This window comes from Pelophylax lessonae (assembly GCF_965119305.1).
Source record: "Pelophylax lessonae genome assembly, chromosome: 7".
NCBI lineage: Eukaryota > Metazoa > Chordata > Amphibia > Anura > Ranidae > Pelophylax > Pelophylax lessonae.
Window position 1 is genome coordinate 271,977,435 of NC_138774.1, and position 21,032 is coordinate 271,998,466.

The window sequence follows — 21,032 nt, forward strand, 5'->3', positions numbered from 1 at the left end:
AAGTATTTGAAAGACATTAGTTGGAGGAAACTTCCTGAACCTCCCATCTGAGAAATTTTTACCCTTCCTTACAAAACAAAAAAGCTTTGACTAGAGTTGGGCTTTACCTGCATTCTTTAGAGAAACCATTAAGGCCCCTTTCACACTTGTAAGACTCCAAAGTTGCCCCGACTGTGGAGTGCAACTTTGATGCCACTTTCACGCAACTTTGGATGGGTAACGTGGATACGACTTTGGCTTTGACCAAGAGCAATTGGATAGAATGATGGGACTTTTAAGGTGCTAAAAGTTATTAAATGATGGATGAAAAAATAATTTTTTGTAAAAAATAAACAAATATAATTTTTATTAAAGACAGTGATACAAACAGGAATACTTTTAAAACATATAAAAGCAAAGAGAAAGCACTTGATTATGTCTGCTCAACATGTTTCACCATCTTGTAATGGCTTCTTCAGGAGACTGACGAACATCTCTCACAAGTGAACATTCTATATGTAATAAGAGACATATGTGAAAATATCAAAAAACATAACAGACAATACATATATATTAAATGACAATCATTGAGTATAATGGTCATGGTGAAATCCATGAAAATTACATAAGCAAAAAGTAGAGGCGTACCTCAAAAAACTGAACTTTAGCCCATATATGGAGGAAGCTGTAGATGGATAATGCCCTTAGGTAGAAGGAGAGATGGAGTCGCCCGCTAAGCATGCGTCACACCATAGAGGAGGAACGAGCCAAGCCGCAGGAAATGATGATACTATTAAAGCGGTTGTAAACCCTTGGGGAAGAAAAAAAAAAAAAAAAAAAAGAAACACCTGCAAGACAAAGGCATAAAGGGCTAGTATGCATCGCATACTAGCCCATTATGTGTAACTTACCTTAGAACGAAGCCCCGACACGGACCCCCGGACATCGCTGCGGGCGCTGCCATGATCCCTCGCCGTCTCATCCGGGTTCGGCGGCTCCGGCGCGGTGATTGGCCAGAAGAGACGGCTCCGGCGCGATGATTGGCCGGAGCCGCGATGACGTCACTCCCGCGCATGCGCGCGGGAGTGATTTTCCGGCAAGCTCCCGGCAAATAAATTGAAGGTCCCCCCGGACCTTCAGAGCGCATGCGCCGCTCGCGAGAGTGGCTGCATGCACTGTAAATATCTCCTAAACCATGCCGGTTTAGGAGATATTATTTGTACCTACAGGTAAGCCTTATTATAGGCTTACCTGTAGGTAAAAGTGTCAAAAAGCGGGATACTACCGCTTTAAATTAAGGAATCCTCTTAATTACTTAGAATAAGCTCAAATACCACATAACAAGTAATTCTATACAGCTAATTATAATTACCCTTCAACTCAAAATTGTGAATTGGAGGGACCGCACAAATGCCCAAGAAACTTGCAGGGAGTATCTAATTTCCTGGATAATATCCCAATTGCATTGGAAACCAGCTCAATGAGATTCCACTGTATTACTTGAAAATACAGTGGAATCTCATTGAGCTGGTTTCCAATGCAATTGGGATTGGGTTAATATTGAAGTCTATGGCCCTCAAGTTGCATGAAAGTCAGACCAAAATAGTGCATGAACTACTTTGAAGTTGCTGCAACTTTAAGTTGCGCATATATGAATGGGTATCATTGGAAAACATGGGGAAATACATGTTGTGAAACTCTGATGTCCAAAGTTGCATGACAAGTTGCATAAGTGTAAAAGGGGCCTAAATGGTTATACATTTTGAAACCTTACAGTTGAACAGATAATTAGGGCTAAAAGAAAATTTAAAAAAACTAGCCCCGCCCCTTTTAAAAAGTTGTTCAGGGTTCCATTTTTGTATTCAGATTATCAATTTTGTACTGTTTTTAGGCATATACATGTGACTTGATAGCTTAGGTTTTGTGTTTTCTTTCCAGGCTACAGAGATTCCTTGCAGAATTTAGAGACCTGACCAGCTGGGTAACTGAAATGAAGGCTCTCATCAATGCCGATGAGCTGGCTAATGACGTGGCTGGAGCTGAGGCTCTTCTCGATAGACACCAGGAACATAAGGTAGAGTACCGCTTCCGTGCTCTGCTCATAAATTGTCAACTTTGTGATTTTCAGCTGTTAGGGATGAAGTTTAGCTGAATTTTGTCTTTTAAAGCTGGAGCAACTTGTGTCCCCAACATGCAGAGACAGCAGTTGCGTATAATCTTAACCAATAAGCTGATCTTTCAGCTTACATTTAATCCTGTACAGTTTTGCAGGCTCCTCTCCTGAAGCTGCATACTCTTAATTTCACTGCACACTGTGAGCTTCTTACTGTGTACATTAGAAGCTACAGCATGTGATATGAAAGCAGCCTCATATCCTGGTTGAAGGACTTTCAGCATCATCTAACTCAGTGGTTCTCAACTTCGGTCCTCATGACCCACTAATGGGACATACACACTATACAATTTTTTCTTTAGATTTTTCCTTCTGACTTACCAAAACCATATAATATGAGGTCAAACCTAAACACTTTCAATTTGTATGCAATCTGGCAGGCCCTTGCACTACATAGAAAAGGTAAATCTAAAGGAAATCTACCAACAAAAGTTGTATAGTGTGTATCCAGCTTAACAGGCCAGGTTTGCAAGATAACTGAAATACATCACAGGTGATATATTTTGCTGCTCAGTGATTGCAGTATTCTAGTCTGCATCCTCCCCAAGGTAATACTTAAAATCTGGCCTGTTAGTGGATCCTGAGGACTGGAGTTGAGAACCACTGATCTAAACTCTTTCCTTCCCAGCCTAAATGTCCATGGACTGCCATTTCATTCATTACATTTCCATTCCATCATGGAGACTCAGCATCACATGTGGGCATTAAGAATGAAAAGATAAAATACATGGAGACCTCGACCCACTCACAACTAAATTAGAGGAATGGGAAAATTTGTATATAGCATTTCACCGCTTCATCAATCGATGGACTGTGTGCCTCCACAACTATAATAGTTATATAAAACAAAAAAACCCGGGAAACCCACGAGGGGCTACCCAGAAAAAGTAGCTGTTAAAGGAGAACCATTAATGGTGTAAGATGCAAACAAATTTATTAATTGAAAAAAATCTAGTTACAAAATACAGTGTAAAATATTCCACCCAGACACCTTATGTATACTACACAGACAACTTTGTCGAGGTGAGCACGTTAAAAAAGGGCCCCATTCTCCCTCACTCGCGCTCTCTCGCTCGTTTGAGCGTGCGCTCTCTCTTGCTCTTTCTCTCTCGCTCTCTCTTGCTCTTTCTCTCTCGCTCTCTCTTGCTCTTTCTCTCTCGCTCTCTCTTGCTCTTTCTCTCTCGCTCTCTCTTGCTCTTTCTCTCTCGCTCTCTCTTGCTCTTTCTCTCTCGCTCTCTCTTGCTCTTTCGCTCTCGCTCTCTCTTGCTCTTTCGCTCTCTCTTGCTCTTTCGCTCTCGCTCTCTCTTGCTCTTTCGCTCTCGCTCTCTCTCTCTCTCTTGCTCTTTCGCTCTCGCTCTCTCTTGCTCTTTCGCTCTCGCTCTCTCTTGCTCTTTCGCTCTCGCTCTCTCTTGCTCTTTCGCTCTCGCTCTCTCTTGCTCTTTCGCTCTCGCTCGCTCTCTCTCTCTCTCTCTCTCTCTCTCGCGCTCTCTCTCTCTTTCACGCTCTCTCGCTCTCGCTCTCTCTCGCTCTCGCTCTCTCTTGCTCTCGCTCTCTCTTGCTCTCGCTCTCTCTTGCTCTCGCTCTCTCTTGCTCTCGCTCTCTCTTGCTCTCGCTCTCTCTTGCTCTTTCTTGCTCTTTCTCTCTCTTGCTCTTTCTCTCTCTCTCTTGCGCGCTCTCTTGCTCTTTCTCTCTCTCTCTTGCGCGCTCTCTTGCTCTTTCTCTCTCTCTCTTGCGCGCTCTCTTGCTCTTTCTCTCTCTCTTGCTCTTTCTCTCTCTCGCGCGCTTTCGCATTCCACCTTTGCCTCTCATATATTTATATTGGATAGTTAGATGTATGGGGGATCATACAAATATTCCAAATCAAGGGGTACCCCTTATAATATGGAACCGTTTACCCAAATTCTAGGAATTCAAAAGCAAAAAGACTGGCTATGGGCTTTTTTTTTTTTTTTTTCTTTTCTTTTTTTTACTGTTGATACCATCCCTTTTGGTACCTCCCATTCTTTTTGCTTTTGGATTCCTAGAATTTGGGGATACGGTTCCATATTATAAGGGGTACCCCTTGATTTGGAATATTTGTATGATCCCCCATACATCTAACTATCCAATATGAATATATAAGGGGCAAACCGGTGGAATGGGAGAGAGAGTGAATGGGGCCCTTTTTTAATGTGCTCACCTAGATTGATGGTTCTCCTTTAACAACTACTTTTTTATTCTAGGTACCCCCTCGTGGGTTTCCCTGGGTTTTTTTGTTTTATGTCACATGTGGGCATTACATCTAGGGCAGTCTGCATGTAAATACAACCGGTCTAGGAACAACCACTCTTCCAGTGCCTTCCACCTATCCTTGAAGGCATTTTGATGTTTGCAAAACTCTTCCCAAGAGCCAACCCCCACTGACTGAACAGTGCTTAAGGCCCTTGAGACTTGGTACCCACTACTGAGGCAGAGTGCTGGGATGTTTTCACCCCCTCTCCGTAGCAATGATCTGCCTGTGATGCACAGAGACCCAATGATAAAACATTTAAAAATGTCTTCAGCCTTGATGAAGAGGAAAGGATAAACCTGGGAAGGCAAAATGAAAGCAGATTAAAATTTCAGCCTTAAAATGTAGCCTGAAACAATGAAAATAGTACAGTTTAAATGCCTCTCCAAACCTTTGCCAATTGGATCAGCATGTGAATAGACGGCTTGTCAGGATCCAGTAGACTTCAACAAAATGGTGGCCGTCTGCACACAGACACTTACTGAAACAGATGGGTAAAAGATGACTTCAGCTCCTCTCCACCTGTAGAAAACTCCTCAGACTTTTTCCATCCCTTTTGGGGTTTAATCGCAGTGACCTCTAGGATTAAGCCCCAAAAAGGACGAAACTCATCTGATGAGTTCTCTACAGGTGGAGAACAGGAGCTGAAGCCATAGTTTACCCATCTGATTCCGCTTTAAAATATTACTGAAGGCAACACTTCAATTCCAAATTTTGAGTGGTCACCAGAACAGGAGTAAAACTAGTTCTGGTGACTACCAGGGATTTCCCTCACTTTGGAGGGATTTCCCTCACTTCCTGTTGTGGCTATGGGACAGGAAGTTGTGGGAAATCTTCTTAATGAGAGACAGATGGCAGAAAAATAACCCTTCCTTACTCTATGCAACATTGAAAAAAGTTTTGCATTCGGGTCAACTTTAGGAAAAGAGTATTGCAGGGCTGTGTTGGCATAGCGGTGGCCGTTTCTAAGAGTATTTTCATAAGAACGTTTCTCAAATTTACGGACTCTGCTTTTATTTAGAAAGTTCAATCTTTCTAGTAATATTTATATATAAACTTTGTATTGCCAAAATGGGTTGTTCCAGAAGTAATATGATGTAAAAATATTTTTTTCCTTCTAACCACAGGGGGAAATCGATGCCCATGAAGACAGTTTCAAAGCCGCAGACACTGCAGGACAGGACTTGCTCAATGCTGGACATTACGCCTCCGATGAAGTCAGGGAGAAGGTTTGTAGCCAAGAGCAATTCTTCTTGCTTGCTTGATCAGACAATTCATGGCTCATATAAATCTGTGTGTGTTTATACCTTGTTTCCCTATTATGTGGGAAGTGTTCCTATCTGCAATGTAGGTGCACAGCGGGGTCAGAAGACAATAGTAGGGTTATACGGGGGTCAAAAAAAGACAGGGGGGCAACATGTTCATATTCTGCCTGGAAAAAAATGACATCTGCTGCAATCTGGTTCTTTCGGACTAAGGATGCATTTTTATTTTTTGCCAATTCTTTAACCCTTCTGGCCCTGGAAGGTTAGTTAACACCCCCCCCCCCCCCCATGACCAAACCATTTTTTACATATCTTTTGGTGCATATCCTTCGCTCTCAGCGCTTCTAGGGATAAAGTGTCACCGCTGTAGTCCTCTCGCTATACCTCTTTACTTGGCTCCATAATATGTGTTAGTAAAAGGGGGGTCTCCATAGTGCATTAACATTTTAAAAGTTTAATCAAAAACAACCACTTAGGTACTCACTTTGTAAAATAAACAAACAATCTTATCATCCACGAGCGCCAAGCTCATCAGACGTCCCTTCCGGTATGCCTCTGCCCTACGCGTTGCGTCACGCCCATGTGACTTCATCAGGGATTTTTATTTTACTAAGTAAGAATATAATAAACAAAATAATGACCATTACTATGGGATGTGCCATTGTTACATGCTTCAGAGGTTTACTATATTATATTAACACTATATTTGCATATATATATATTGCTAACTATTACCTAAGCTAATAGCCTGTGTGTTGTGCTGTTAGAAGAATTTAATCTCTAAAGGTAATGGACCACCCATAATTCGTGGCCGTTCATTTGTGGCTATTAAAATGTGGAATTAATGTAGACTTAATAAAGGTGGAGAGGCGGAGATGGAGTGGAGGGGGCATGGTGTAGGCATCTGGCTAGGTATGAAAGAGAGATGGGGAGAAAGGAAATGGAGGGAAGAATCACCCCACCAAGCACTAGAAGGGTCAGACTTTAACCTTATCCTATGTGACGATGCTAGTAAAGAGGCCTCTTTGGGATCTCTATCTTTTTAACATGCATCATCAACCGTGTTCCTTAACAGAATATAATATCTATGTCTTCTAGCTCACCATCTTGTCAGAAGAGAGGACCTCCCTCCTGGAGCTGTGGGAGCTGCGCAGACAGCAGTATGAGCAGTGTATGGACCTGCAGCTTTTCTACAGAGATACCGAACAAGTGGACAACTGGATGAGCAAGCAGGAGGTAATCTCAATTTTACTTCTCTTTACTAAATCATTAGTCCCAAGTCCGTTGCTCTAAAACTCCAATTCTTTATCAGGCTTTCTTACTCAATGAAGACCTGGGCGATTCTCTGGATAGTGTGGAAGCACTTCTGAAGAAACATGAAGATTTTGAAAAATCCCTCAGCGCCCAAGAAGAGAAAATCACGGTATGACGTAATTTATGTTCTTGCAACATGCTAGTCATTGTCCACAGTGCAGTTCAACAGGCATCCTTCCAAATATGAAAAGCGAATACATGTTTTTGTTCTGGCTCGCGTTCGAAATTGAAGGGAACCTGTCGATACAGTTCCCCATAACTGCTTAATCTACCAAGCTGAGGTCTGCAGGCATGGACCATGAGGTTTGTTCTTGGATAGAAAAACGGGTTACAGGGGCATGTCCAAAGGGTAGTGATAAATATCGTGTACTCAGACTGGTCTGGAGTAATAAGTTGGGTACCCCAATGCTCTGTCTTGGGACCAATTCTGTTTAATTCCTTCATAAATGATCTAGAGGATGGGATAAATAGTTCAATTCATTTTTTGCGGATAACACAAAAATAAGTAGGGCAATAGCTTCACGTCAGGATATAGAAATTTTACAGAGAGACCTGAACAAAAATAATAGAGTGGGCAACTACATGGTAAATGAGTTTTTATGTGGGGAAATAAAAGGTGATCCACTTGGGGGGCTAAAAACATAAATGCAGACTATTCCCTAGTGGGAGAATCTTTGGGGGAATCAAGGATGGAGAAAGATCTGGGGGTCCTAGTAGAAGACAGACTTTGCAATAGCATGTAATGTCAAGCTGCAGCTACCAATGCCAGCAGAATATTAGCATGCATAAAGAAGGGGATATGTTCCAGAGATAAAACTATAATCCTGTCACTTTAAAAAACTTGGGTTAGGCCACATCTGGAGTATTCCATCCAGTTCTGGTCACCAGTCCTCAGAAGGGATGTGCTGGAGCAGGAGAGAGTCCAGAGAAGGGCAATAAAATAAGGGGAATGGAGGACCTCAATTAAGAGGAATGACTACAAGCACTAAATTTTATTATCGCTGGAGAAGAGACTCTTGAGAGGGAACATGATAGCGATTTACAAATACCTCATTGGTGATCCCAGCATAGGAAAAAATGTATTCAGTCTCAGCGAGTGTAAGAGGACACGGGGCCACACAATGAGATTGGAGGAGAAGCAGTTTAACCTTGCAGTGAATGTAAACCCTCACATATACCCAGAGAAGTGAACCGCCTCAGATGATACACAGAGATGAAACCAATATCCCTACATAGCTTTTACATGTATATCAGCTTTCTAGACTCTTTAGAAATTGCACATTGTTTAGAAATTTTTCTTCCGGTTTCAGCAGTGGGAGGGGAGTCCGGGCATACCCTGTGTGTGAGCTGATTGGAGGAAAGACACACACACACACACACACACACACAGCCAGAGAAAGGAAGAAACTTGCAGAGCTGTGCTGTGAATAGACAAGCTCTCTGCTAATCTATCTCGAAGTCCCTTCCCCGATACAAATTTCCAGCTGCTTTTATCACCTGTGTCGGAGAACTTGTCAATAGATCATGCTGATAACAGAGGAACAGAATAGCAGAAAGACACGGGACATAGGGCTTTGGAGAGCGATAAATAAACACTACAGATATATGTGATCAGATTTAATTAATGGGGTTTACATCCGCTTTAAGCTGCGCAAGGGGTTTTTCTATATCGGGCCGATGAGGATGTGGAACTCTCTTCCACAATTGGTGAACGTGCATCTTAAAGAACACAACGCACAGGGATATGGGGAATGTATATGAACACTGACACACGTACACCTATACAGGTTGAACTGGATGGACTATTGTCTTTATTCAACCTTACCTACTATATGAGCGAAATAGGGAATGCCAATGATGACCTTCTGAAATTGCAGGTTGTTTGGCTAGTTCAATACTTTCTCAGGTCTGTAAATTTGCAGATCATTCATTAGAAGCTTGTTAGAGCTTAGATCCTTATGTTTGGCTCTGAATTTGTGTTCTGTTTTATAGGCCCTCGATGAATTTGCCACAAAGCTCATTCAGAATAAACACTATGCAATGGATGATGTTGCCACACGCAGAGATGCGGTAAGTCTGGATTTTATCGGATTCCTTTATGAATAGGAAGGTATTGTTCTTGCCGTGTCAGTTTACAGATCTATAGTGACAGGAGTGAATAGTGAGAGATTCATTTTTAATGCTACTTGTTTGTTTTCTTTTACCCTTTTTAGCTCCTGAGTCGTCGTAACGCACTCCACGAGCGAGCCCTTTACCGTCGCACCCAGCTGGCTGACTCCTTCCATCTCCAGCAGTTCTTCAGGGACTCTGATGAGCTGAAAAGCTGGATTAATGAGAAGATGAAGACTGCCACTGATGAGGCTTATAAGGTGAGTACAGTGAGATCTCCTGTGCACACCAACAGTTACCCTGCCTGACCAGTGTAGTATTCGGGTTCTAGATGCAACAGTTTGACAGTTTTGCTTATTTAATGTATTTGTGAAGACCTTCAAATAAGTCTACACTATACTATTTCAGATACCTTCATGGCTATAGCAACATTCATTTTTAAAGGAAAATTGTATACCCCTTTCTTTTGTTTTTTTAGCTTTTCTTCCATCTGTGTTCACCATGGGGGTGCGGAGCCTTTTGCATTAGGGTGTGGACTAGGGATCGACCGATATCGGTTTTTTCGTTACTGATATTTTGGCCATTGCATATCGGTATCAGCCAATATGGGCCGATATTAAGTAAGCAGAAGTTCCACTTTTGAGTGAAACTCTGCTTTAACATCGCTCTTAATTAATTCCTTTATGCTTGCATAAACTTCCATTAGTCGGTTATTCCATAGAGATGCATGCAAGCTGTGGGCAAATATCCCCACTTTCATCAGACCTCGCCACGGCGAGGTACGTCAGTAGTTCGGTCCCCTCCTTCTCCTTCCTCTGCTTCCAGCCCAGTAACCGAGCACAGCACGCTTCGCGCATGCGCAGTAGGGACCCAGCCGTGAAGCTGCAAGGCTACACTGCTGGGTTCCCTTACCGGCAATGTTGGCGGCAGAACCCGACAGCTGATGGAAATATCGGCTGCGGTGCCGACATCACTGGATTCCAGGACAATTGAGTGTCCTAACATTAAGACCCCATTCACACTGAAGCGGCGCGACTTCTGCACGACATTGGGGGCGACCTGTGAAGTCCCGTGCACCGCGACTTGCACGGACTTCATATAATGAATGTCTATGCAAGTCGCTCCGAGGTCGCCCAGAAGTAGTACAGGACCCTTTTTCTAAGTCGGGGGGACTTGTGTCGCCCTATTAGAACGGGTCCTGTAGCAGTCAATGGACCGCAAGGAACCGCGACTTGTCAAGTCGCGGTAGTGTGAATGGAGCCTAAAGGTAAGCAGCTACAGTATGTGTAGCTGCTGGCTTTAATTTTTGGAGGGGGAGGCTGGAACACCCCTTTTAAGATCTAGTTCTCTCCCTGCGCTGTAAAAAAAAAAAACAATTGCATTAGTTTTCCTTTTGGAACTAGTTCTGATGGTTGCTAATATTAAGAAGAAATTATTTTTTTTTAGAATGTTGGGATTTCTACAATTGCCTTTGGGAATCGGGAAGCATTTTTTTTCCCCTGTTAGAGCCATTTCAACAATATTTATTTATTTATTTATTTATTAGGGTTTTCCACCTTCCTCCGGATCAGCTGCCATTTTAGGGTTCCAGGGATGCATAGTGTTCACACCCTTTGGATGGAAATATACAGGCTGCCATTGTTGCAGAACAATTGGCTGCCAACAACTCTACTAGTGCTCTATCTAATCTATATCTGGGATGTGTATATGTAAATTCATTCAAACTCTTGTTATCTCCTGCAGGATCCCTCCAATCTCCAGGGTAAGGTGCAAAAACACCAGGCTTTTGAGGCTGAACTCTCCGCCAACCAGAGCCGCATTGATGCTCTGGAGAATTCCGGACAGAAATTGATTGACGTCAACCATTATGCATCCGATGAGGTGGCAGCTCGTATGAATGAAGTCATCACCTTGTGGAAGAGGCTGCTGGAAGCCACGGAACTGAAAGGTGAGGTCTTCAGGTGGATTTGAATATCACAACCCAGGAGAAGAGAACTTCTTTAGATTAATTTGCTGATGTTTGTGGCTTTATTACCCAGGCATCAAGTTGCGTGAAGCCAACCAGCAACAACAATTTAACAGGAATGTGGAGGACATCGAGCTGTGGTTATATGAGGTGGAAGGACATTTGGCTTCAGATGACTATGGCAAAGACTTGACCAATGTGCAGAACCTTCAGAAAAAGCATGCTCTGCTGGAAGCTGATGTGGCGGCTCACCAGGTACTCAAATTTTGTTTCTTCGCATGTTCACGGGGGACACAGCAGACTACTGGGTTATTAGTCTCATCTTTAAGAGGATGGGCAGGCAACAGTATGCTATATCCCCTGCATAGAGCCCCATTTCTTTTTATCCTTTAGGAGGTAGGACATCTTGAGTTCTTTGTCTTCAAAATGATTTATATTTCTTATTTCTCTTACGTCCTCTGACTGTCGCCGCCCACTCATACAGTCTTCACCAATGAGTATTGACCTCTTATCCATAGGAGCAAGCTAGGCATAAGACTTGTTAAAAACAAAGTAATTTACATAGACACACCTATAGGGGCTGTCCCACTGGTCCAATACCCCTCTGCTATCAGCATTCCCAACTCAGTTTGTCTTCTGCCTAGTTAGGAGTAAGATAGGCTTCCCAGTGCTGGGGCTATGGTCTCAGCCTTCTTCTTTCATTTATTTTATTCAACAGTGTTTTCTTGCACTACTAGCTTTTTATTTGTTTCCTGCGCCTAGTTAGTTGGATCTTCGGAAGTCAACAGCGTTTGCGGAGCTGGGAGTCGCACTGGTCGTCCTGGTGCTCCAGGACAGAGGGCCTTATGGAATCCCAGCTCGCCATCGAACATTTAGCAGGCTATGCATACGCCCTGGCCTCGCAAATGACCTGTCCCTGTCCTCAGGGACGAAAGCCCGCGAGGTGGCCACCTCGCTTGGACGTCTCAACCGCGGCTCCGTTCGTTGCTAGAGTCCTGTTTTTTGGCTGATGGTACCCCCACCACCTGGGTTTTTGGGGGTTTTTATTGGTTTTTAAATTTCAGTTGGATCTATAGCCTTTTTGTTGGCATTTTTTTACTCCCTCTGTGAAGCTACTGTGACTTTATTCTCACCATGAAGTTCTTTTGCGAAGGTCTTTGTTTCTTATGTCTTGTTAATATTTATACAGGACCGTATAGATGGGATCACCATCCAGGCACGTCAGTTTCAGGAGGCTGGACATTTTGATGCAGATAACATCAAGAAGAAGCAGGAGGCTTTGGTTGGACGCTACGAGGCTTTAAAAGAACCCATGGTTGCTCGCAAACTGAAACTGTCTGACTCTCTGCGTCTGCAGCAGCTATTCAGGGATATTGAAGATGAGGAGACCTGGATCAGAGAAAAGGAACCTATCGCTGCCTCCACAAACAGAGGTAACCGCTCTTTTATCACTCTAAATGTCACCTTTTTGCAGACCTAGATGGGCTTGTGGGTAGTAAGTCTAACACTTGTAATGGTCTTGTTTCCAGGCAAGGATCTGATTGGTGTTCAGAACCTACTGAAAAAGCACCAAGCTCTGCAAGCTGAAATAGCTGGACATGAGCCACGCATCAAAGCCGTCACACAAAAGGGAAACAACATGGTCACTGAAGGTACGCGGCAGAGCATATTGTTCTCAGATAATGCTTCCATTAAGTTGTTTGCATAAAGCTTTTGTTTTCTATCTATGGAGTCCAGCGTTCTCTCAGACTTAGTCCAGGGCTGTATTTAGCATTGAAAGACAATAACAAGAGAAGGGGGCACCGACCTCATGCATTACCACTAATAAGGTTTATTAAAATCCAAAAAAGCAACATACATTGTACTCACAAACAAATAGTGGTTGCACACGTAAAGACAATGGAACCAATCGCCTCCAAAGCAGCCAGAACACTCCTACGCTGCTGGATGATGCGCTGGTAACCGCATATTTCTGGTTGACGCGTTTCAAGGGAGGACCCTCTTCCTCAGAGCCAAGGGTGTGCCCTTCTCTTGTCTTTCAGTGTATTTGGATACCCTTGGTCCTGAGGGGGCGGCAAGACCTAAGGTGGTGCCTACAAAGATCACATAAGATCACTCACCCCCCTTTTTTTTTTTTTTTTTTTTGCACACCACTCGAGCGCAGGAGAATTATTGTTCTTTGATCTGTATTTATCATTATCAAGGGCCTAATCATTAAAGTGTATAAATGTGGGAAATTTTCCGCGCTAATAAGTTAAACTCCTATGTGAATGGTTAAGGATGAAGCAGCAACACATGGGAATCGTAGATATAAATTCCCCATATAACATATAGTAACAATATGTGCAGCGCTAACAAAAACAATATATAAATTAATAACATTAGTGCCATAAAATTGTGATCAAAAATGCAACAAAAATTATTGTGATAATAAGTAATGTACAAACCCAAAAAAAAAAAAATAGTTATATGTATATGAAGCAAAAAGTCCATGCAAATCAGAAAAAAAAGAGCGAACAAACACTGTCCAAACAAATTTCTCAATAGTGCTGTGAAGTGTTTGGATAAGAATTCAAGGAGCCACAAGTCCCAGCAGATAAATAAAGCTTTCACATAAACCAGGGATATTGAAGAGTCACCCGTGAGAAGGTCACCAAAAGAGAGCAAGTTGGCAGCTTACCGGAGCAAATGGATCACCCAAAATGAATGAGTAGACCTATGAAGGCTTAATAGTAAAACCAAAATGGACCACAGGATGTCGCTTCACTAGTGCCAGGCAGCTCGGATCAGATATCCATTTAACATGTGTGAAAAAACGATGACAGGGACATAGCGTAACTCCATAAAACACAATCCATTTATTGACCATTAAAGTATCAAACTCACATTTCAGACGAGCATCATGAGCGTTAAAATCAAATGCCAGGGTCCGAAGAGAGCAAACTTCTCCTTAGGCATAACAGATCGTAACAGCCGGCCCAAAAATAGGGGTGCCAAGCTGGTATTATCATACTCAAAAAGACTTGAGGCTATAATTGGTCCCACGGGTGCTTCAACAAAATATTGAGCAAAATAAAATAATAGTTTTAATCCACTTTAGAATAAGGCTGTAACTTAGCAAAATGTGTAAAAGTGAAGCACTGGGAATACGGATGCACTGTACAGAGTACTATTGCCAATAAAGCCAAGATAATGGAATTGTTGACTGCATGTTGAAATGGAAGCTAGTTTTTATAATGTTAAATAACAAAAATGTGGGGTTTCTGTTTTTATTTATAATGTACCTCCAGTTACTTTAGCTGTACTGGTTGTCGCTGCACAGTCATGACCAGAAACAGGACCATAATTCACACTCCTGTTCTAAACTCCTTTAGATCCGGTGAGAATCTGCTTTATTTCAGCCTAAGCTTCTATGAAGGTTCTAGATGGTCTTTGAGCCCATAGAAGCATACGCATCCAGTCTGCTGCTCTAATTGATATGTTCCTCCAGTGCTTGATTCTGATAGCGGACTCTAGACTTATGGCACGTACACACGATCCGAAAATCGGACGAAAAATAACGCTTTTGAAAAGATCGGACGATAATCGGATCGTTGGTACACAGCTTACGAGAGGCGATCACGACAGTTCGCCCGATTATTATCCGGTCGTGCAAGCAAAAAATTTTGATCGTATTATAACCTATCGTACGATAATCGTATTATCAGTTTGTTGTTCGTACGAAAAAAATGGTGAGCAGTAGACCGCGTATGAGCGGAAACTAAAGAACGACCCGTCGCACGCTACAGCGTGGTTAGGCATACCGGAAGCTTTTGGGGCATCGTACGAGAAAATTTGTATCGTAAGTAACCTCTCTCATTTGCGATATAATTGAGAGTGTACTAGCAACCAAACCAAAACGGACGGAAGGTCGTCCGCTTTTCGGATCGTGTGTACTGGGCATAAGGCTGTCTTTCCAATGAACTATGTTGTGTATCACCTACAATGTAACCTTTTTTAAACCTCTCCTACTTTAGGAAACACTAATTGGGTCTGTCATCCTTAGGACATTTTGCTTCTGATGATGTGAAAGTGAAAGTGAGGGAGTTAAATGATAAGTGGACATCTCTGAGGAATAAGGCATCACAGCGAAGACAGGATCTAGAAGATTCTCTCCAAGCTCAGCAGTACTTTGCTGATGCAAATGAAGCTGAGTCCTGGATGAGAGAAAAGGAGCCAATTGTTGGAAGTACAGACTATGGCAAAGATGAGGACTCTGCAGAGGTAGGACAATCCCCCAAGCTCTGACACCAAGCATGTACCTGTTAGTCAACTCAGTTAATTCAATGGTTTTCTTGCTTTCAGGCTCTTCTGAAGAAACATGAAGCTCTTATGTCTGATCTCCGGGCATATGGAAGTAGCATCCAATCTCTAAGGGAACAGGCCCAAGCTTGCCGGGTAAGTACAAAGACAGATTAAATTGATATCTAATAGAGATGCATGATTCACACCACCATACACCAATCTGCCAGCGTTTACGCAACACACAATAGGAAGTCTGTATCTGGTATGATTTGGGCATTCCTAACTTGTGTGCAATGGGGTATGCAAACTAGGAAACCCCATATATATTTGTGATTTCAGGTTCACACATCCATCTATGTAAAACTGGGCATGTATATTTGGGCAGACTGGCAGGTATTAATGCACCTAACTAACCTCCTTCCTCTTTTTAGCAACAAGTTGCACCAACAGATGATGAGACTGGAAAGGAATTAGTTCTGGCCTTATATGATTATCAGGAGAAGAGCCCAAGGGAAGTGACCATGAAGAAAGGAGACATCCTAACCTTACTTAATAGCACTAATAAGGTAACCAATGAAAAATGCCTTTCCTGGAGAATGGCATCCAAGCCTTGCCCATATATACAGAGATCTAAACATCTGAGAATTATCAATTGTTCACTCACATGCACACCACACTTTACTGCAGAATAAAGTTCACTCACATGCACACCACACTTTACTGCAGAATAAAGTACACTCACATGCACACCACGCTTTACTGCAAAATAAAGTTCACTCACATGCACACCACGCTTTACTGCAGAATAAAGTTCACTCACATGCACACCACACTTTACTGCAGAATAAAGTTCACTCACATGCACACCACGCTTAACTGCAGAATAAAGTTCACTCACATGCACACCACGCTTTACTGCAGAATAAAATTCACTCACATGCACACCACACTTTACTGCAGAATAAAGTTCACTCACATGCACACCATGCTTTACTGCAGAATAAAATTCACTCACATGCACACCACACTTTACTGCAGAATAAAGTTCACTCACATGCACACCACACTTTACTGCAGAATAAAATTCACTCACATGCACACCACACTTTACTGCAGAATAAGGTTCAATCACAAGCACACCACGCTTTACTGCACAATAAAATTCACTCACATGCACACCACACTTTACTGCAGAATAAAGTTCACTCACATGCACACCACGCTTTACTGCACAATAAAATTCACTCACATGCACACCACGCTTTACTGCACAATAAAGTTCACTCACATGCACACCACGCTTTACTGCACAATAAAGTACACTCACATGCACACCACGCTTTACTGCACAATAAAGTTCATTCACATGCACACCACGCTTTACTGCACAATAAAGTTCACTCACATGCACACCACGCTTTACTGCACAATAAAGTTCACTCACATGCACACCACGCTTTACTGCACAATAAAGTTCACTCACATGCACACCACGCTTTACTGCACAATAAAGTACACTCACATGCACCCCACGCTTTACTGCACAATAAAGTTCACTCACATGCACACCACGCTTTACTGCACAATAAAGTTCATTCACATGCACACAACGCTTTACTGCACAATAAAGTTCACTCACATGAGCACCATGCTTTACTGCACAATAAAGTTCACTCACATGCACACCACGCTTTACTGCAGAATAAAGTACACTCCCATGCACACCACGCTTTACTGCACAATAAAGTTCACTCACATGCACACCACGCTTTACTGCACAATAAAGTACACTCACATGCACCCCACGCTTTACTGCACAATAAAGTTCACTCACATGCACACCACGCTTTACTGCACAATAAAGTTCATTCACATGCACACAACGCTTTACTGCACAATAAAGTTCACTCACATGAGCACCATGCTTTACTGCACAATAAAGTTCACTCACATGCACACCACGCTTTACTGCAGAATAAAGTACACTCACATGCACACCACGCTTTACTGCACAATAAAGTTCACTCACATGCACACCACGCTTTACTGAACAATAAAGTATGGACAGCGCTGGGGTGTCTCTGCTGGATCAACAGATATCAAAGCAGGCTATCTGAAAATTTTCAACTATGTGTGTATCCTCTGTAACCATGTTTCTAATCCCTTATATAACAGCTTGTTCCTCGCTTATTGAGCCAATCTTCAACATTATTCTGCAAACTGTTAACATGTATTGTGCAAGTGCATGATTATTAATTGACTGCATGGTGCCTTTAGGACTGGTGGAAAGTGGAAGTGAATGACCGTCAGGGCTTTGTACCTGCTGCGTATGTGAAGAAGCTGGATCCCGCACAGTCTGCTTCTCGTGAAAACCTGCTGGAGGAACAAGGAAGCATTGCGGTGCGCCAGGAACAGATTGATGGACAGTAAGACCCCATTCTGATGTTTGCCTATGTCTGCTGTGCCTGGTGAAGAGACAAGTGATATATTTTAGGAGAAAGAGTTTCAGAGATGACAAATTAAGCTGACCTTTTGTTACCTTCTCTCCTTAATGAGGGCCACGGGGCTCAGTATTTAAATCTATAATGCTGCACAATACATTGGGGGGGGGGGACTTTGGGACAGTTCCATTTTCTTGTATCCCTGCACTGCCAAATTTTAAAGGCTAGATGTTCTCTATGCCAGAAAAAAGCAGTGGACAATTTTAAGGCACCCTCTACAATTATGGACAATTTTAGGGCACTCTCTACAATTATGGACAATTTTAGGGCACTCTCTACAATTATGGACAATTTTAGGGCACTCTCTACAATTATGGACAATTGATTCTGTATTATAATGTGTTTCAGAGGTTTTCCTCCTCCTTTGACAAAGACCTGGCGGTAACGCGTGTACAAGGTTTTCCTCCTCCTTTGACAAAGAGCCAGCGGTAACGCGTGTACGAGGTTTTCCTCTTCCTTTGACAAAGAGCCAGCGGTAACGCGTCTACAAGGTTTTCCTCTTCCTTTGACAAAGAGCCAGCGGTAACGCGTGTAGGAGGTTTTCCTCTTCCTTTGACAAAAAGCCAGCGGTAACGCGTGTACAAGGTTTTCCTCTTCCTTTGACAAAGAGCCGGCGGTAACGCGTGTACAAGGTTTTCCTCTTCCTTTGACAAAGAGCCAGCGGTAACGCGTTTACGAGGTTTTCCTCTTCCTTTGACAAAGAGCCGGCGGTAACGCATGTACAAGGTTTTCCTCTTCCTTTGACAAAGAGCCGGCGGTAACGCGTGTACAAGGTTTTCCTCTTCCTTTGACAAAGAGCCGGCGGTAACGCGTTTACGAGGTTTTCCTCTTCCTTTGACAAAGAGCCGGCGGTAACGCGTCTACAAGGTTTTCCTCTTCCTTTGACAAAGAGCCGGCGGTAACGCGTGTACAAGGTTTTCCTCTTCCTTTGACAAAGAGCCGGCGGTAACGCGTGTACAAGGTTTTCCTCTTCCTTTGACAAAGAGCCGGCGGTAACGCGTTTACGAGGTTTTCCTCTTCCTTTGACAAGGAGCCGGCGGTAACGCGTTTACGAGGTTTTCCTCTTCCTTTGACAAGGAGCCGGCGGTAACACGTTTTACAAGGTTTTCCTCTTCCTTTGACAAGGAGCTGGCAGTTGTAGTTACTCAACCCCAGCGCATACAAACACTTGCTTGGGGGAACCCATGTCTAGGTGACTCCATGGATGTTAAAAAGAGCCTGCGTGTAATTTAATTTAGTAATGTCCATTGAAAAGGAAAAGCCCCAGGGTCAGCCTCTCTTAAGGGACAGAATAGAATGGAAAAACGTTTGCTGGAGACAGGATAGTAGCATGAGAAAAGATGAATGTGTTGTCCTGATGCTACAAGAACTAAAAGCCTATGGAAATCTTCCCAATGGTGTCAGACAGAATCCTTCCCCACCCTATTCAAAACTAAAGAAAATTTTAAAAATAAAGTTTCAATAGTGGAAAATAATAAAAATATTGCAAAAAAAATTGGTTTTTACTAGAGGGGCGCTTGAACTACCAATCCAGAGAGACCTTTTAAAGCAACAGGCTTGTAAAGTCATTACTATGTTTGTGCAGCATTATAGCTAAAGAAGATTAAATTGCAGTTGGGAATTCTAACAAAAGGTCAATTTTTAGTAAAAGCTAGGGCTTTGATTTAAAAAAAAAAAAAATTTCATTTTCATTCCAGTCATTGTACAGAACTTCCTTCCCTCTCCCATATCCACCATCCTGATTACTGCATGCCATCATATTCACTTAAAATCACCATCACATCTGTATAGAAATTGATATCCCCCACAAGACCTAACTTGTTTTCTGCTGTGTGATTCCCCGGATAACCAGCCCCAAATATGCATCCACCAATCGCATCACTATTCACCAAAATTTAATATGCATCTTGTTTAATGTTTGATTTTTCTGTCTGCACTACTGTGTGGGTCAAGTTGAAAGTATCACAGCTTAAGACCACAAACCAAAGAATATTGTGAGAAAAAACTGTTCCATGAGATGAACCCCGTGAATCTTCGCTGTGATACTTTGTTTAAGGGGGTGTCCACTTCCATATTTTTAATATTAGCACCTTTTTGTGTAAGTATGCAGCATTTATTATCCTTTGAGGCTGTCTATCTTTGGTGGCCGAGGTCCACTTTACAGCCACTGCAATTGGGTAAGGAAGCTATGCGTAAGTGCCAAGTCACTGCAGTTGGAGCTTACACAAGGCTCTGCATTTACCCTATCGAGAGATGGATATAGATCGAGAGATAGATATAGATCGAGAGATGGATATAGATCGAGAGATGGATATAGATCGAGAGATGGATATAGATCGAGAGATGGATATAGATCGAGAGATGGATATAGATCGAGAGATGGATATAGATCGAGAGATGGATATAGATCGAGAGATGGATATAGATCGAGAGATGGATATAGATCGAGAGATGGATATAGATCGAGAGATGGATATAGATCGAGAGATGGATATAGATCGAGAGATGGATATAGATTGAGAGATGGATATAGATTGAGAGATGGATATAGATTGAGAGATGGATATAGATTGAGAGATGGATATAGATTGAGAGATGGATATAGATTGAGAGATGGATATAGATTGAGAGATGGATATAGATCGAGAGATGGATATAGATCGAGAGATATAGATAGCTAGAGAGAGAGATGGATATACAGTCAGGTCCATAAATATTGGGACATCGACACAATTCTAATCTTTTTGGCTCTATACACCACCACAATGGATTTGAAATGAAACAAACAAGATGTGCTTTAACTGCAGACTTTCAGCTTTAATTTGAGGGTATTTACATCCAAATCAGGTGAACAGTGTAGGAATTACAACAGTTTGTATATGTGCCTCACACTTTTTAAGGGACCAAAAGTAATGGGACAATTGGCTGCTCAGCTGTTCCATGGCCAGGTGTGTGTTGTTCCCTCATTATCTCATTTACAAGGAGCAGATAAAAGGTCCAGAGTTCATTTCAAGTGTGCTATTTGCATTTGGAATCTGTTGCTGTCAACTCTCAATATGAGATCCAAAGAGCTGTCACTGTCAGTGAAGCAAGCCATCATTAGGCTGAAAAAAACAAAACAAACCCATCAGAGAGATAGCAAAAACATTAGGTGTGGCCAAATCAACTGTTT

At 42.4% G+C, this 21,032-nt stretch overlaps 1 protein-coding gene across 1 annotated transcript in view; it reads left to right on the top strand.

Moving 5' to 3' along the window:
• Positions 1-21,032, top strand: part of SPTAN1 (spectrin alpha, non-erythrocytic 1) — a 154,070-nt gene that overhangs the window by 73,981 nt on the left and 59,057 nt on the right. Inside the window, exons 9-22 of the mRNA XM_082263944.1 lie at positions 1,918-2,053; positions 5,549-5,650; positions 6,785-6,922; positions 6,999-7,109; positions 8,993-9,070; positions 9,214-9,369; positions 10,853-11,057; positions 11,149-11,330; positions 12,265-12,508; positions 12,605-12,727; positions 15,121-15,338; positions 15,420-15,512; positions 15,791-15,925; positions 17,637-17,785. Coding sequence (XP_082120070.1) covers positions 1,918-2,053; positions 5,549-5,650; positions 6,785-6,922; positions 6,999-7,109; positions 8,993-9,070; positions 9,214-9,369; positions 10,853-11,057; positions 11,149-11,330; positions 12,265-12,508; positions 12,605-12,727; positions 15,121-15,338; positions 15,420-15,512; positions 15,791-15,925; positions 17,637-17,785 — 2,070 coding nt within the window. The remainder of the gene's footprint in view (positions 1-1,917; positions 2,054-5,548; positions 5,651-6,784; positions 6,923-6,998; positions 7,110-8,992; positions 9,071-9,213; positions 9,370-10,852; positions 11,058-11,148; positions 11,331-12,264; positions 12,509-12,604; positions 12,728-15,120; positions 15,339-15,419; positions 15,513-15,790; positions 15,926-17,636; positions 17,786-21,032) is intronic.